General features: G+C 50.3%; 13 protein-coding genes across 13 annotated transcripts; 4 read left to right on the plus strand and 9 right to left on the minus strand.

The window, feature by feature from the left end:
* Positions 1 to 77: 77 nt before the first annotated feature.
* Positions 78 to 896, minus strand: KL928_000104 (uncharacterized protein; the record flags this gene model as incomplete). The annotated part of the gene is made up of 1 exon (XM_043201361.1): positions 78 to 896. The coding sequence occupies one exon, from the start codon at positions 894 to 896 to the stop codon at positions 78 to 80; it is 819 nt and encodes a 272-aa protein (XP_043061999.1).
* Positions 897 to 967: 71 nt separating this feature from the next.
* On the minus strand, positions 968 to 1,450 carry KL928_000105 (uncharacterized protein; the record flags this gene model as incomplete). The annotated part of the gene is made up of 1 exon (XM_043201372.1): positions 968 to 1,450. The coding sequence occupies one exon, from the start codon at positions 1,448 to 1,450 to the stop codon at positions 968 to 970; it is 483 nt and encodes a 160-aa protein (XP_043062000.1).
* Positions 1,451 to 1,522: 72 nt separating this feature from the next.
* KL928_000106 (uncharacterized protein) lies at positions 1,523 to 2,860 on the minus strand (the record flags this gene model as incomplete). Its single annotated transcript, XM_043201383.1, has 1 exon — positions 1,523 to 2,860. The coding sequence occupies one exon, from the start codon at positions 2,858 to 2,860 to the stop codon at positions 1,523 to 1,525; it is 1,338 nt and encodes a 445-aa protein (XP_043062001.1).
* Positions 2,861 to 3,030: 170 nt separating this feature from the next.
* Positions 3,031 to 3,828, minus strand: KL928_000107 (uncharacterized protein; the record flags this gene model as incomplete). Its single annotated transcript, XM_043201394.1, has 1 exon — positions 3,031 to 3,828. The coding sequence occupies one exon, from the start codon at positions 3,826 to 3,828 to the stop codon at positions 3,031 to 3,033; it is 798 nt and encodes a 265-aa protein (XP_043062002.1).
* Positions 3,829 to 3,865: 37 nt separating this feature from the next.
* KL928_000108 (uncharacterized protein) lies at positions 3,866 to 5,197 on the plus strand (the record flags this gene model as incomplete). Its single annotated transcript, XM_043201405.1, has 1 exon — positions 3,866 to 5,197. One exon carries the CDS (start codon positions 3,866 to 3,868, stop codon positions 5,195 to 5,197), a length of 1,332 nt encoding a protein of 443 aa, XP_043062003.1.
* Positions 5,198 to 5,220: 23 nt separating this feature from the next.
* KL928_000109 (uncharacterized protein) lies at positions 5,221 to 9,534 on the minus strand (the record flags this gene model as incomplete). Its single annotated transcript, XM_043201416.1, has 1 exon — positions 5,221 to 9,534. One exon carries the CDS (start codon positions 9,532 to 9,534, stop codon positions 5,221 to 5,223), a length of 4,314 nt encoding a protein of 1,437 aa, XP_043062004.1.
* Positions 9,535 to 9,630: 96 nt separating this feature from the next.
* On the minus strand, positions 9,631 to 10,512 carry KL928_000110 (uncharacterized protein; the record flags this gene model as incomplete). Its single annotated transcript, XM_043201428.1, has 1 exon — positions 9,631 to 10,512. One exon carries the CDS (start codon positions 10,510 to 10,512, stop codon positions 9,631 to 9,633), a length of 882 nt encoding a protein of 293 aa, XP_043062005.1.
* A 106-nt stretch (positions 10,513 to 10,618) lies between these two features.
* KL928_000111 (uncharacterized protein) lies at positions 10,619 to 10,960 on the plus strand (the record flags this gene model as incomplete). The annotated part of the gene is made up of 1 exon (XM_043201439.1): positions 10,619 to 10,960. One exon carries the CDS (start codon positions 10,619 to 10,621, stop codon positions 10,958 to 10,960), a length of 342 nt encoding a protein of 113 aa, XP_043062006.1.
* Positions 10,961 to 11,341: 381 nt separating this feature from the next.
* On the plus strand, positions 11,342 to 12,097 carry KL928_000112 (uncharacterized protein; the record flags this gene model as incomplete). Its single annotated transcript, XM_043201450.1, has 1 exon — positions 11,342 to 12,097. One exon carries the CDS (start codon positions 11,342 to 11,344, stop codon positions 12,095 to 12,097), a length of 756 nt encoding a protein of 251 aa, XP_043062007.1.
* Positions 12,098 to 12,118: 21 nt separating this feature from the next.
* Positions 12,119 to 12,709, minus strand: KL928_000113 (uncharacterized protein; the record flags this gene model as incomplete). Its single annotated transcript, XM_043201461.1, has 1 exon — positions 12,119 to 12,709. The coding sequence occupies one exon, from the start codon at positions 12,707 to 12,709 to the stop codon at positions 12,119 to 12,121; it is 591 nt and encodes a 196-aa protein (XP_043062008.1).
* Positions 12,710 to 12,758: 49 nt separating this feature from the next.
* KL928_000114 (uncharacterized protein) lies at positions 12,759 to 13,007 on the plus strand (the record flags this gene model as incomplete). The annotated part of the gene is made up of 1 exon (XM_043201472.1): positions 12,759 to 13,007. The coding sequence occupies one exon, from the start codon at positions 12,759 to 12,761 to the stop codon at positions 13,005 to 13,007; it is 249 nt and encodes an 82-aa protein (XP_043062009.1).
* A 32-nt stretch (positions 13,008 to 13,039) lies between these two features.
* KL928_000115 (uncharacterized protein) lies at positions 13,040 to 13,987 on the minus strand (the record flags this gene model as incomplete). Its single annotated transcript, XM_043201483.1, has 1 exon — positions 13,040 to 13,987. The coding sequence occupies one exon, from the start codon at positions 13,985 to 13,987 to the stop codon at positions 13,040 to 13,042; it is 948 nt and encodes a 315-aa protein (XP_043062010.1).
* Positions 13,988 to 14,134: 147 nt separating this feature from the next.
* KL928_000116 (uncharacterized protein) lies at positions 14,135 to 15,652 on the minus strand (the record flags this gene model as incomplete). Its single annotated transcript, XM_043201494.1, has 1 exon — positions 14,135 to 15,652. The coding sequence occupies one exon, from the start codon at positions 15,650 to 15,652 to the stop codon at positions 14,135 to 14,137; it is 1,518 nt and encodes a 505-aa protein (XP_043062011.1).
* Between the last annotated feature and the right edge of the window lie 155 nt (positions 15,653 to 15,807).

Genomic DNA, 15,807 nt, shown 5'->3' on the forward strand with positions numbered 1-15,807 from the left:
ATTTTTGGGTCGCATGGCTCGGGAAAGCCGTATGGAAGCCCTCTCGTGTAATCACTGTGTATAATATCCATAGAAATTCATTCTGCACCCTCATCAGTCCCCCCCTCCTGCTGTTCTCCCTCATCCGACTCGTAGCTAATTGAATCAAGCCCCATGTATACCAGCATCAGCTTCCGGTGGCTCTCCTCGTCTTTGATGTCGTTGTTGGGGTTGCCGTACCCTTGCGTGATCTCTTTGTTCGAGAACATCTTGCCAAAGATCGGGTCGTCCATCTTCTTGCACAGCTCTATATTTTTCATTATGCAGCGTTCCACCGTCAGGTCGTTCCCAAGGTCCTTGCTGATCCGCTTCCATCTATTTTCCCAGTCCTTCCGTATCGCATTCACAAGCCGCAGCTCCATGAACCGCGACCAGGAGTCATTACGCGACTTGTGGTTGCGCAGGTACCGCATCTGGATCGCCTGCCACGAGTGTCTACCGTTCAGCATCTTTTCAATCTCTTTCCACGAATACTTCATCTCCTCCTTGTAGTAAACGATAGCATCGTCCTCGGCCTTCGTCCAGGCACGTGATCGCGTCTGCGAGTCGTTTACCATGGGGACATCCGGCGAAATGAAGGCTGAGGCGATCAAATCGATCTTCGATGCCTCGTGGCCTTCTTGCTCCTTGCGAAGATTGCCTGTATCCGGCTGCGACACATGTTCTTCGTTGACGGCATTCTCTGGCTCCGACGCGGTCACCTTCTGCTTCTTTTCGCCATTATCCAGTTGCTCTTTCAACTGTCTTTTCTGTTGCACGCGTTTGTGATAAAGCTCCACGTCATTTGAAAGATGCGCCAGCAGGTTCTGCGTGCTTGCTGATCCTGTCTCGTTCTTGTCGACAAACTGCTCCGTCATGTCGAGACAACAAATTTTCGTGTTGTAAAAAAACACATCTCCTGTGATGCCAGACCCCGGTTACCCGGCCACTACGTCTTCTTGATGTTGAACCTGCTATTTGCTGGTCGGGAGTGACTCTGGCCCGCAGAATGGCTCCCTTGAGTTGACGAGAAGCGCGATGTGATGCTATGGGCTGTCTTGGACGCACTGCTGTTTGTCGTAGTGCGTCTAGGCAACGGGGCCTGAGGAATGCCGTTGGAGGAGGACGGCTCCGAGGACTTCTGCGGGCTGAAACGTGACGCCTTGATCTTTGGTATATGCTCCACTTGGCCCTTTATGGCATGGTTGGTTTCTCGGATACCTGACTGGATCTTCTCTAGGGACAATCGGTGTTGAAGAGGTTTACTGTGGTGATCCGGTTCCAGCCATTCAGGAGGTTGTAAGCCTCGTTCTCGGAAGTACTTGACCATCGTTACATGGACCACGGTCTCGTTCTCGTGCTTGCCATCTTTCTCTTCGCGTCGGATCGACGTTTTAATATCAGAAGAGATCTCCTTAAATCTGCGGAACATGGAAATTAAAGATAATATAAAATTAATTATTTCCCTTTTTCAAACGAGAAATCTATCGATACACAACCTTTCTTATAAAGTCTTCTCGGTCAGGAAGATGCCGTACTCGTCCTTCAAAATCTTCATGATAGGGTCATTGATCTCGGGGGTCATTGGGGCATAGAGACCTGGGCCCGGGAAGGCGCCCTTCAGGACTTGCAAGACAGCAACAGCACATGGAACACCAACCAGCTTGGCCATTGAGGAGTAGCCGCCAGGAACACCATAGTCGACCAGGGTAGAGGTTCTCGTCTCGGTCTTACCGTCGGCCCACTCGATGCCGAACTTGTGCTGCAAAATGACCATGTCTCTCTCGCCCTCTTCGTACTGCATCAACTCCTCAAGAGTGGCGCACAGGGTGTCCAATGGATTACCGGCAGGAGTGATTTTCTTGTCGGAGAACAGGCCCAGCCACTTGAGACCAGCCAGAATTCTCTCTCTGTCGGCCTCGTCCTTGAATTTGGTCAGAGAGTCAATCTTGGCAACAATGTCCTTTTCAGAAGAAGAAGCAGCTCCAATGTACTTGGAAACGGCCTCATTCCACGGGATAGGTTTGGAGAAAATCTCGTTTGGATCTTCCTTCAAGAATCCCATGTCGACAAGAACCTTGACGAACTCTGGGAATCCCTGGAATCTCAAAGTTCCTCTGATCACGGTCTGGGCCTCAGGGATGCTGTAAAGCTCCTTGTAAACGGTGGAGTCTCTGTTAGGGTAGCAGACCAGCGCGTATCCCGGGTAGATGAAGTATGGCTTGGCAGAGGCCATTAGGTCCTCAGAAGCAATCTTCTCGATCTTACCATCTTTCCAGTACGTGGCTTGATTTCTCAGAGCAAGCAAAACACCTCTGGAGGACCACGAGAATTTGTATCCCAAAGGATTGTCGGAATCCTCTGGTGCTGGCAGACCACCACAGTACGACAGGAAAGAGGTGATCTTACCGCCGGCCTTGTGGACCTCGTCGATGGTCTTGACGGCGTACAAGTGGTCGATACCTGGGTCCAGACCGATCTCGTTCATCACAACAATGCCGGCCTCCTTGATGGCTGGCTCCAACTCTCTCAGAGCAGGGGAGATGTAGGAGGTGGTGACGACGTTGGTGTGCTTCGACTTGATGGCAGCCTTGACGACGGCAGCGTGGTAGATGTATGGGATCAAAGAGATCACAACATCGTACTTGTTGACCTCAGCGTCCAGAGCATCTTGGTCGGTAACGTCCAACGACAATGCGTTGGCAACAGAGCCTGCCAATTCCTTGGCTTTCGAGAGAGTTCTGCATGCGACAGTAACTTCGATGTCTTTCTGCTTAGCGAGGATGTCGACAGTTGGCTTGGCGACAAAACCAGAGCCAAGAAGGAGCACTTTCTGAGTCATGGTTGAAGAAAGATATGAGTGAAAATTGAAAAAGTGGAAATTTTATGCGAGGTCGAAGGTGTGCAGGCGGTTTTTTACCAAATCAACCAGTCCGCCAACGTGCATACAATTAGTTCCTTAATCGGTCATGGCATTTTATTACGGTTGTTATATTTACATATCATGTTTTATCAGGCCTCCTGCTCCCACCTTGTTCTCAGCTCGATGAACCAGGCCGGCAGGTTCTCTTCTCTGGGCAGCCGCACCCGCACAGACGCCGTTCCTGCCGGCTTGTAGAAACTCACTCCTGAATAGCTGATGCTTTCCTGTCTCTCCTGTCTGTGCTTCCGTTTCTGGCGACGCATCTCCACCATCTTGAGCAGCGTTTTGGGGATCTGCGGCGACATCGACACAGACAGGTGCGGGCTGTTGCTCAGGTCTTTCTCCAGGCTCTTTGGCTCCTCGACCACCGTATTTTCCTCGTCCTCGTCGTCCTGATCGACCATTCTCTCGTACGGCACCAGTTCGATGCTCACTAGCTCCAAATAATTCTCCACCGCATAGTTGGCCTTGTTGTTGGCAAAAAGCCTGTATTCGTTGGAAATACTCGAGTAGCTCCATCTCTGGACACGTCTTAGCAACCCGATCACTACCTCGCTCCTATCCACCAACAGACAGTCGTGGTACGTCTGGTAGTCGAGCAGGATCTGGAACGTTTCTGCTACCAACGTAGGCCTCAGAACCATCCAATCCTGGAACCGCATGCTGTCGGTATCTTCAGGAATGACGCTGGACTCTTTCAGGTGGCACAGTCGCACATGGTTGTCCTCGATATACTGATTGATTGCGCGAGGCGGCTTTTCCTCATCGAGCCAAACAATAGTAGACAGCCCAAGCGTTTCCAAAAAAGGGGCATTGATGGCATCGAGCGCCGAACAGCGATAAAGACCGTCCTCGACAAACGCAAAGTTGTCTGGAGGCACGAGCATTAAATAATTATTTTTATTTGATCACTATTTTTGAGCTATGAATATTATATTTATCCACCCTGATCTGGGAATCGGCGGTGCAGAGAGGCTCGTTGTCGACGCTGCAATGGCTCTGCAACCTGGCAACCAGGTCACCGTGTATACTTCTCACTGCGATAAGTCGCACTGCTTTGAGGAAGTCGCCTCAGATCGGCTGAAGACAAAAGTGCACGGGGATTTCTTGCCAACGCATATATTGGGAAAGTTTGCAATCCTGTTTGCGTTTCTGCGCCAGTTGTATCTGGTGTCTGTGCTGGTGCTCAATGGCACCCTCAAAAAGGCAGAGGTGGTTTTCGTCGACCAGCTATCTTACTGTCTTCCATTGATTCGCCTATTTAAAGGTCCACAAACAAAGGTGATTTTCTACTGCCATTTCCCAGATAAACTGCTTGCATCTCACTCGGGGCTGATCAGAAAAATCTACAGACTGGTATTCGATGCTATAGAGGAGTTTTCAATGAGGTTCGCAGACAAAGTACTTGTCAACTCAGAGTTCACTAAAAAAACGGTCAAAAAAGAGTTCAAGAGCCTGAGCACCGAATCGTTGAGCGTGGTATATCCATGCGTGGGAGATATATCCATAGAAGACACGTCTCTCAAAGAGGTGGACAACTTTTTCAAAGACAGTCCATTCTTCCTCTCCATCAACCGGTTCGAAAGAAAAAAGAATATTTCCCTGGCCATCAGAAAGTACCACGAATTCATCAGCAGAACCGCCTCGACACACAAGCTCGTCATCGCTGGCGGATACGACCCCCGTGTGTTCGAGAATGTGCATTACCTGATAGAGCTGGAGTCACTTTGCGAGAAACTTGGCCTGCCTTCGATCACCATCAGAGGAAAGCTCATTGTGGCTCCCAGAAATACACAGGTTTTTTTCCTGCCCTCAATCAGTAGCGCCACCAGAAACGCGCTTCTTGCCAGATCTCAGCTGCTTATATACACGCCCTCCTTTGAGCATTTTGGAATTGTCCCTGTTGAGGCCATGAGGCTTGGGAAGCCTGTCCTAGCGGAAGCTACCGGCGGCCCTACGGAAACTGTTGTGCCCTATGACCACAAGGAGTTTACAGGGTACCTTGTGGGTATTGTGGAGGACCGCTGGGTAGAATACATGGAACATGTCCAGACGTTAACGGAAGCAGATCTTGAGCAACTTGCCAAACGGGCCCAAAGCCGTGTTGAGAGGCTCTTTTCGTCCAAAGCCATGGCCGTCAGTCTTAACAAAGCCATAGAGGAGTGCAAGCCAACGAATCGGAACGGCGAACTGGTGATGTTCGCGTTGCTGGTTTTAAGTCTGGGCGCTACAGTCAAGTTCGTGAAAGGCGTCTAGTTTACTCAACTATAGAAAAATCTTCACTCAGTGTCGGTCACAATGACCTCTTCTTCGCGTCGTTTCAGCGAACGGAACCAGTCCAAGAGAGTTTTAAGCTTCTCCATGGTGATCGGATACTCAATGATGTAGTCAAAGACACCTGTGTTGACTGCATCGCGGTAAAAAGATGTCAGGGCAACAACGATTGTTTCTGAGTTAGCAGTGGAGGTGTGTTTGATCAGCTTTACGAGGTCCGGACAATCGAGCTTGTGGAGTTCTGTGGAGGTCAGGATCAGATCGAACTTTACGTCTGCGGTGGCGCGTTTGATAAGCTCAGATCCAGAGGAAACGGCCACAACGTCACAGCCAAGACGGTTGAGGTTGTTCTCGATAGAGTAACGGTGAATCGGAATAGGCTCGCACAATAAAACGTCGAAATTAATCATCATGTTCTGTAGCGCATGCGAGGCCTCATCTGTAGCAGACGACGAAGTACGAAGTGCTCGTTTCGAAGACCGTTTTCTTCTTTGATATAAGTGGCCCGCGCGGTCCTCATTGTCGGACGACGAAGGCGAGAAGTCGCTCACTGTCCGGGAAAAAGACTTGGACAGCAAACGCGCAGCAGGGGAGTTCGAGTCGGTGCTGTACCCCTTCCTGTGCAGCGAACGGGAAACAGGAGACCCTTGCTTGATCTCATCGGAAACATCACTAGCCAGGGAGGCATTGCGCAGAAGAGGCGAGATCTTCTCTTTCACAATACTAGGAGACGAGGGACGTTTGAAAGGAGTCAAGAGCTGGCCGCTGGCAGAAGACAGACCACGGGGACGAGTTGCCAGAGGAACCGCTGTGGCGCCCGGAGTAGTAGGTGCCGAGGGCGAGCTTTCCATAGGGCTTGGGGACGGCGCAAAGTGTTCAATGTGCTCATTCTTCAATCTGTTGATGACGTCCTTATTCTGTTTCTCCAGCATGGCAAGGTTTCTGAAGTGGAAAGAGCCAAACTCTGAGGATCCACCATTATCGTTTAGTCTCGAGCCTCTTCTTTCTCTCTTTCCCGCCACACAGCCCTTGGAGAAGCTGTTTTTTGGCGAGTCGAGCGTGGTTGAAGAGGAGCTGGAGGTGACTGGCAGAGTGTTTGCCTCGAGCGTTGCTTCTGGATTGTCATCCTCGTTGAGCTCGTCCTGGGGAAATGCACTCAGCTGTGCTCCTCGGTCGTCAAAGTACTCTGTGGATTCCGGATCGACGCTGCTTGGAACAAAGGAGGCCTCCTCAGTGAATAATGTATCCCAGTTAATGCCTTTGAAATAAGGGTGCTGCATTATTTCATGAGAACCGCTACTTCCGAGTCTCTGGGTTGGATCTTTCACAAGCAGCTTGATAATTAGGTCTTTTGCGGCAAAAGAGCAATACTCCTGAAATTCATCTGGAGACAGGCTGGGCCATTGGATCTCGCCATGGAGAATATTTTCGAACACCTCCTTTGGACTGTTTCCGGCAAATGGAGGTACTCCAAACAGAAACTCAAATAAAATGCATCCAATAGACCACCAATCGCTAGCTTCATCCTGACCCAGACCGGCAACTGTCTCGGGTGCCAGATAATCAGGGGTTCCGACGAACTTCCGAGTCTCTGCTGATTTTTGAGGATCGAAAAGAGCGAAATTGGTAATTTCCGTTTGCGTATCCTCTTTATTAAGGGCGAAGGACGGTTGCAAGGTTGATCTTCTGGTCAATGGGCGTAGCAAAGGAGATGAGCTGCCACTTCCAAGACTCACAGGTTCGAGCTCCTCAAATACAGGCAGAGTGCTTGTTGTCGGAGTGACAAGCGGCGAACATGGCGACAGCGAGAACGGAGTGATGCTGGCGGGTTTCTTGGTCACCAACGACGCCGTTTGCGGATTGACAAACGGATCATCGATGACGTCCGAATGCGGGTCCTTCTGTCTTTTGACCAATCCCATTCGACTAAGACCAAAATCTGTAAGCTTGATATGTCCGTTGCGATCGATGAGAAGATTGTCTGGCTTCAGGTCACGGTGGACGATACCACGGGAGTGCAAGTCGTCAACACCAACAATGACTTCTGCGATGTACCTTCGTGCCCAGATTTCAGGCAAGTAGCCCATGTTTTTCAAAAGCGTAGCCAAATCACCCCCGTTGAGATATTCCATCACCAAGTACAGATAGTTGGTACTCTGAAACGTGGCGACAAGTTGAGCGACATATGGCGAGTTAGCTTGCGCCATCAAAATGGCCCTCTCGGCTTTCACGTTTGTAACCTGATTCTTGGCCACCATATCTGCCTTCTTCAGCACCTTGATGGCAAAATATTCTCCAGTCAATCTCCTCTTGGCAAGGAACACAGAACCAAACGCACCTTTGCTGATGGGCTTGATCACTTCGTAGTCTTTGATTGAAGGAGCGCTCTGTTTAGAACTCTGCGGGACGAGCAATGGCGATAGCTGTGGACGTTCGACAGCAGATGAAGACGAGGAGGGGATATCTGTTGATAAGAAAAGCGGCGAAGATATTGGCGTATTTGACCCTGATCCAGAGTTCACACTAGGGCGTTTCATGTGTGCTTTCGTGTTGCGTTGGATTGAGCTCATAGGAAGCATAATACTAGGAGAAAGCGGTCTGCGAGGCGAATTGTATCCAGGAGAGTTACTGCGTTGAATTGTCTTGGCAGAGTCGTCACCAGAAACACTGATTGCCGGTGTCAAATGGCCCTCCGACGCTGGAGAAAAAGTACCAGTACTAGAAGACACCGAATTCAGCCGCAGATCGCTCTCTGTTTCCAAGATGTTGCCTGAATGTAGCTTGGAAGCGGGCCTTGGAGACTGGATAGGCAGGGGCTCTTCCAGAGCGTCTTCCTGTATTTTTCGAATCGTCTCCTTCACAACGTTCAGGACCATCTCGTCGGTCTCTTTTGTTATTTTGTCGACATATTGCAGTATGTGAGCGTACCTCTCAATGGACTCGATTTTCTGCTTGACAACAAAATCAGTGTCTTCGGTGAGCAGCTTTATAGCCTGGTCGCTGGACTCGGGGACTTCGATCGTGTTCAAAGTGGCGAGCGCACGTTCACTGTCGGGAGAGAACGAGATTGTGTATTCGTCAGACTTTCTGTCGTCGGTGCGGATCTCTCCAGGGTTTATCTTCAAAGCTTCATCGCAGTACTGAATAAGGATATCAAGATTCTTGAAGGGGAACCTTCTGGCGGGGAGCAGGCTGCCCACACTTTTTCGGCGCATCAAATTTCCGGTCTCGTTTGACGCAGAAAGAGGAATAGAATGACCTTTGTACTCGGTTATCGAAACAAAACTTCCTGACGAGCTATTAGAGGAGCTGCTGCTGCTGGTGGATACCGAAGAGCTAGAGCTCACAGGAAGCAGGGGCGGCGTTTTTGGATTCTGCAACTGTCGCTTCGTGAGTGTGTCTAGGACGTTTTGCAGCAAATTCCTATGCTCGCTGAGCTCTTCCTGTTTTTGCTGAACGGTATCTTCTGCACGGTGTTCCACTAGACAAAGCTCTGTATGACATTCCAGCCACCAGTTGGGCACCCGCTGCTCGCATATGCGACACAGCTCCTGAGCAGGGGGCGGCAAATTCTCCTCGTCAACTATGCCCATGTCGGTGAGTTGGAACAAGTATGCCTCAAACAGGTTGATTCCAAAACCCAGCCTCAAAATCAGCTCCTCCGGAAGAGCCAGTGTCTGACTGACAAACGGCACCCACGGCTTGACAATCCACATTGAATGCGAGGGTCTGCGGTTTTTGTCGTGTATGAGAACGCCCTGAGCTTCCAGCTCAATGCAGTTGCCGTCTGTCGATATGCTGGAGTTTTCCGAGTGCACGCTAACGGAGTCATTGTCAGAAACTGAGGAGTACGTTTCCTGATCGGTGTTTTCTGACTCTCTTGAGGCGTTTTGTAAGTTCGTCGCAACTACAAATCTCACGCGGTAGGTATCGTCATCGGTCATCATGATACTGGTGGCCTTGTTGAAGACCTGTTTGTCCTCGATCTCGCCCAATATGATATTACTCAAAGGCCGGCCTATAATCTTGCTTATTTTCGTTCCCACCGTGGACTCCCAGGTCTTGCTGAGAAACTTGACGTTGCAGTCCAGGTCGAGCTCCATCACGGCTGCCGGATTGCGCGACGTCACCTGCGACAGGTGCTCCTGCTCGGCATGCTGGTGTATTTCTTGATCTATCGAAGGACTGTCCACATCCAGAGGCGACACGGACCTTGACGGAATGTGCGATCTCGCGCCCGTGTAGAACATGGAATCAAGCCGTCCGCGTGGCGACGGGGTGTGGCGAGGCGACGACGAGTCGCAAGGGTATGATTCCATAGATTTAGTCAAATGATTCTCATTAACAAGAGACAAAAAAGATGATTGTAATTTATTTTACATTTATTCGTATACAAATATTAAATGTGTGCCAGCCTAGTCAATTTCTGACGCAATCCGCCGACCAACGAGATGCGCCGTGTAGGGAGTGTACTTGGTCTTGCTCTCTTTGAACAGAAACTTGAGGCTCTGGGTGCCCTTGCTGACCTGGCCGCCGTACTCTGCCCCCAACATTTTCGGGTCCAAGTGTTTCGCTAGGTCGGCGCCATTGCTCAGCACAACAAACTTGTTGCGCGTCTTCTCGGCCACAAAAGGCTTGATCACGTTGAAAACCCACATCATCAGCGTTGGAACGTTCACAAAGAACTTCTTGGACAATAGCTCGGGATAGAAGTCTCTGAACACCTCAATGACCTTCTTGGTGGTCTTCTTCACCTGCGCATCTCTCTGGAAAAGCGAGACTCCCTTGTAATCGTGCACTTGCACCATGTAGTCGTTTTCGCGGCTTGTGAAGTCCAAGAGCTGCACGCTTTGCTCCATCAAGCCTACCCTCCATCGCAGGAACGCGTTTTGGCCCGCAGTGTCCGATTCGTCAGTGCCAAAGATCTCCTTGGCGTTCTTCACCTTGCCGTACAGATTCCATGTCACCACCTTCTCCAACGCCTTGCCATTCGGGTCGTACGTGATGAATCCGATGTCGTCGTATTTCGACCCATGGTCCTCCACAAAAGCAGCACTCAAAGGGTCAAACTCCTTGCGCCACTCCAGAATCTTCTCCAGACTGTCTTCGGCAGCCTGGAGGTCCCAGTCGTACGCTGTCAGAAGCTTAATGAGCAGCTGCTCATAAGCCTCTTCATCGAAAAACTCGCCTCTGCTCAGTTGATACCCAAACAGCTCGTCGTACTCAACGTCGTCCACAATCACCTGGACCTCTTTTTTGAACGCCGCCAGCGTCTTTTGCTGTGCAGAATCAACCATCGAGCTAAAAATTAAATTAAATAAATTAATCATTCATGTCGGACTTACAATCTCTGCTCGAGCCCTATCTACAACTTCTGCGACCTTACACTTTTCTGATGCCAGCATGGCTGGAAAACACCCTCATTCAGATATACGGACCCGAAGTCTACTACTCGATAATCTACGATCTGCGGCCGTTCGATCGCCGCAACCAGTTGTACTTGCAATTGTTCGCCCAGAAAACTGCAGAGCTGGTGTTACGCTCGGGGATCTTGCTCCCGCAGCTTCTGAATCTTGCAAAGCACAGAAAGCCAGCCAGCTCCACAGCGATCTTGAGCTACATAATCACGCTGGTCTCCAACATAGTACAGATAGTCTATGGAATTCGGAGCCAGAACGGGTTCAAGGTTGTCGAGTACGCCATTCAGACAGCACAGGCGGTGCTTGTGGTGTTTCTGATGCTTAGCTTCTCGAAAAAGCCGCGCTGGGGCCAGTCGCTGGTCATGGCTTTGGGGTGGCTGATTTACTGGTGCAGAGGTGTGTCAGTTCAATATCTGCAGAAAGCACTTACTTTGCTCAACGCGGCTGGACTAGTGAATTACCTGGTTCTGTTGACAAACAAGCGGCGCGAGAACCTTGCCAGTCTGGGGTCGCTGGGCGGGAGCCTGTTGCAGAACGTGGCGGCCAACGCATATATGTTGCTGGGATTGCTATTTATTGCGATCGGGCTGGTAAAACGCGCTCGATCGCGTCGTTGACGTGCTGGATTATCAAGAGATGCACTAACGCACAGAAATAAACCGGAACCACGTAAGCGAAAAAATTTAGACACGTAAAATTTAATACCATGTCCTTTGCCGATAGAGAACAGCCAAAGACCATCTGTCTTTTTGACGTTGATGGCACCCTGACTCCAGCCAGACTCACCATCTCGCCAGAGATGAAGGCCACCTTGCAGGCCCTGAGAAAGAAGTGTGTTATTGGATTTGTTGGAGGAAGCGATTTTTCCAAGCAGGTCGAGCAGCTGGGCTCCGACGTTCTGGACCAATTTGACTTTTGTTTCAGTGAGAACGGTCTGACCGCCTTCAAGCTTGGAAAAGCCCTTCCGTCCGCGTCCTTTATTGGCTGGATTGGCGAGGCCAAGTACAACGAGCTGGTCAAGTTTATTTTGAGATACCTTGCCGATTTGGATCTGCCGGTCAGAAGAGGAACGTTTGTCGAATTTAGAAAGGGTATGGTTAACGTTTCTCCAATCGGAAGAAACGCCTCCACCCAGGAGAGAAACGACTACGAGAAGTACGACTTGGAGCACAAGATCAGAGAGAAGATGGTCCAGGCTCTCAAGGACAATTTCCCTGACCTGGCTCTGACCTACTCCATCGGCGGCCAGATTTCCTTCGACGTGTTCCCTACCGGCTGGGACAAGACCTACTGTCTGCGTCACATCGAAAGCGAGGGCTTTGAACAGATCCACTTCTTCGGTGACAAGGCCTACAAGGGCGGTAACGACTACGAGATCTACACGGACGACAGAACTATCGGACATGCGGTCAAGAACCCTGAGGACACCCAGGCCATCTTGAAGGAGCTCTTCAAGCTATAATAGAGATATATAATCGACCCGTCAACTCATCAACCGAACATATGCCAGCACCAGGGCAAATGTACCAGTACAGACACCAAAAAGCCATTGCATCACCTGTGTTTTCACAGACTCGATTTGGACCTTCATATTTGCGATCTCCTCGTCGATTCGCGTATCGGTTTCCTTTATCTTTAGATCGTAGATCGAGTTCTCCTCGCGCACCCGTCCTTTTTCGAGATTTAGGTCGAGCCTCACTCCCGACAAGCTCTTGTTCATCTCCTCTTTGAATTTTGTGCGCATTTTCTCCAGGTCGCTGCGTAGTCGTTCGTGTTCGTTCCGCAGGCTGTTGAACTCCGACTTGTCGATCATCTGGAGCTCGCCCTTCAGCTTAGCAAAATCCACTTTCTGCTGGTAGGACATCTTGTTGAGCGTTTCCTTGGTTATCAGATTGGCTGCATACTTGTCAATGCCATCGTTGATGGCTTTGCTCAGAATTTCCACGGCCGCGTCTGCCTTTTTGGCGTCGAAACCCGAATTCCTGAGCTGCTGGACAAAGGAGTGTGTGTCAAAATGCGGCGTGTTGAGTTTCGGCGAGAAACTCGAAAATCTGCGAACGGAGGCACCAAGCATTAAATAAAAATAAAGTAAAATAAAAATAAAATACTTTTTCCCGATCTACATGTCTCGAGAAAGATTTGAGGGCCTGCGTGAGGATAGAGCCTCGGAGGCTGTGCCGGACACAAAGAGGCCCAGGCACGATAAAGAGACTACTGTAGCCGATCGACGCTCGCAGATGCCGGAAATGGGACACAGAGACGACGACGAGGTGATACAAGAGTACGAGGACGATTTGAAAAGCGAGCTCGAGGCGCTGCATCAACAAACCCAAAGTGCCATCAAGAAGCTCAGAAAGAGCAGAATCGAGTGATAATAAAGGTTATAATAATTAATGTACCGCTTCTACGACTCTATGTCGTAGTACGCATTGTAGAAGTACAGCACGGAGAAGATAAAGAATGCAATGGCCCCTCCTAAAGTGACGCTGCGCATACTGATCTTAGTGGCCAGCAATTGTCCTCCAATCACTGCCATGCCCGTGCAGAGCGCGTGGCCAACGACGCCTCCCAGAATAACCATCCAGTAGTCAGAGCCGGCAGCCATGGCTATGGTTGCAATTTGCGAGCGGTCTCCCCATTCGCCCAAAAAGGTCATTGCAAACGTTTGCACCCAAACCGGCGACAGAATATAGGATGCAAGGTTGGACACGTGAGACAGAGCCTCCTTCCAGATCGGCTTCTTCGCAACTGCGCCCGGCACAGCGGCCTCTTCCAAACGTCCCGAACGCTGGTTCAGGGTCGAAACCTCAATTTCCTCCTCAACCTCTGCGAGTTCCTCGTCTATTCCGGCGTTTTTCGACATGGCCAAGCCTTCTCTAAGCAGACTGATTCCGAAAACAACAAAAAGCACACCTGCCAAAAACTGCGTCAGCCGATGAGGAATCAGGCTCGGCAAAACGTGTCCCACAACACCCGAGAGAATTGTCATGAGGGCCAGAGCAGCCAAAGCGGAGGAGAACACCACCATTCTAGGGTGCTTCATGGCCATCAATGCGGCCACCAAAAAAGTTTTATCGCCGATCTCGCTGACCACAATCATGGAGGTCGACATGAAAAACACCTCTGAGTGGCGTGGCAGCTCTGCTTCGACGTCCAATGCCTCCGAGCCCTTTGCTGCGTCGGCCTTGAGGTTTTTCAAATGTTGATCCAGCTTCTTGTCGTCCTTTGCTTCCGTGGCCTGGATCGTCACCAGATCCGCATCGCTGATCGATTTGCCCCCAGAAACCGGAGGATACACAGCATTCACGGAAGCTAAAACGGCTGCCAGAGCCAGAAGATTGTGCGCCTTCATGCTAATAAAGATGAAAAAAAAATCTAAGCCTTTTTTGTTAATAAACGTTCGTGAGTCTCAGAAATTGGGACCTAAAAATATGTTGGAACCATTCCATTCATGGGTCTAAAAATAAATAAATACCTACTTGAATATGAGGCATGTAGCTCAATGGCCATGAAATGCCTCTTTCGGCATCGGATTGTTGACAACCTGACCGTCCTTAACTCCACCGGACTCGTACCATCCACCGTACTGCATGCCACCGTCTTCGAGTCCATTCTGCCGTTTGTATTCTCTAATCCGCTCGATCATCAGAGGCTTGAAATTTTTCACAAGTCCCTGATACGGCCAACTGAAGGCCTCACCCATGGCGCAAATAGAATGGCCTTCCACCTTCTTGGTTAGCTCCAATGCCTTATCGATTTCCTTTTCCTGGGCCTGGCCAACATAAAATCTGTCCATCATTTTCGACAGGTATGTAGAGCCCTCTCTGCATGGAGTGCATTGACCGCAACTTTCGTGCTTGTAGAAAGCCAATAGCCGCTGAATGCCGCGCAGGACGTCGGCCTGTTTGTTGAACACAATGACTGCCGCCGTGCCCAATCCTGATCCAGCGTCTCTGAGTGCATCATAGTCCATCAGGATGTCGTCGCAAGTATCCTTGTTCAAAAGAGGAGTAGACGACCCGCCCGGAATAACCGCAAGCAGGTTGTCCCAGCCGCCCTTGACTCCACCACAGTGCTTGTCTATCAGTTCTCTCAGAGTGATCGACATCTCTTCCTCAACCGTGCACGGCTCGTTCACGTTTCCAGAGATGCAGAACAGCTTGGTGCCCGCGTTTCTTTCGCGGCCAAAGCCGCTAAACCATTTTCCACCACGCCGACAGATGGTAGGCGCCACTGCTACCGTCTCGACATTGGTAACCGTGCTGGGACGTCCAAATAGTCCCACGCCCGCCGGGAATGGTGGCTTCAGTCTCGGTTTGCCTGCTTTTCCTTCAAGAGACTCGATGAGCGCAGTTTCCTCCCCGCACACATAGGCCCCCATTCCTCTGTGGATGTACACGTCAAAAGCGTAGCCGGTACCGCACGCATCAGGCCCCAGAAAGCCGGCCTCGTACGCCTCATTGATTGCGTGCTGCAAGGTCACCGCCTCGTTGTAGAATTCTCCCCTGATGTAAATATACGCTGCGGTTGCATTCATAGCTCTGCCTGCAACAAGACAGCCCTCAACCAGCTTGTGCGGCTCTTTGCGCATGATTTCTCTGTCTTTGCAGGTACCCGGCTCACCTTCATCAGCGTTGACAACCAGATACCGAGGCCCAACGTTCTTGTTCCACCCGGGAGGATTCATGAACGACCACTTGAGCCCGCTGGGGAACCCTGCTCCACCACGTCCCCGCAGCCCAGATGCCTTGATCTCATCGATAATCCATGTGTCACCCTTGAGCAGGATTTCTTTGGTCTTATACCAGTCGCCGATTTTCATGGCAGTCTTGAGATCGTAGCTGGGGGTTCCGTGTTTCTTGGAGTTCCCCAAATACAAGTTCTGAAAGATCCTGTCTTGATCCGCGAGACCCCCGTAAACTCGGTTGGGTGTATCTTCCACCGTGGCAAACGACCTGGCCATCACTGCCACCCGCCTGGTCAAACCGCTCGTATGTCTTTGGCCAAATTTTAACATAGCAATTGCGGTGGGGTAAAAAAAAAGAAGGGAAATTAGCCAGGGAAAAATAGCTACAAATTTTAGCGTATAGTAGAGAAATTATTCATAAGCTTATAAAATTGAGTTTGCGTAGGTGGTAGAAGTCATTAAGAGCTCTTCTCCTTTATATTTGA

This window comes from Ogataea angusta (assembly GCF_019207475.1).
Source record: "Ogataea angusta isolate 61-244 chromosome Unknown 61-244_NODE_1_length_1302399_cov_90.877568, whole genome shotgun sequence".
In the NCBI taxonomy this organism is placed as follows: domain Eukaryota; kingdom Fungi; phylum Ascomycota; class Pichiomycetes; order Pichiales; family Pichiaceae; genus Ogataea; species Ogataea angusta.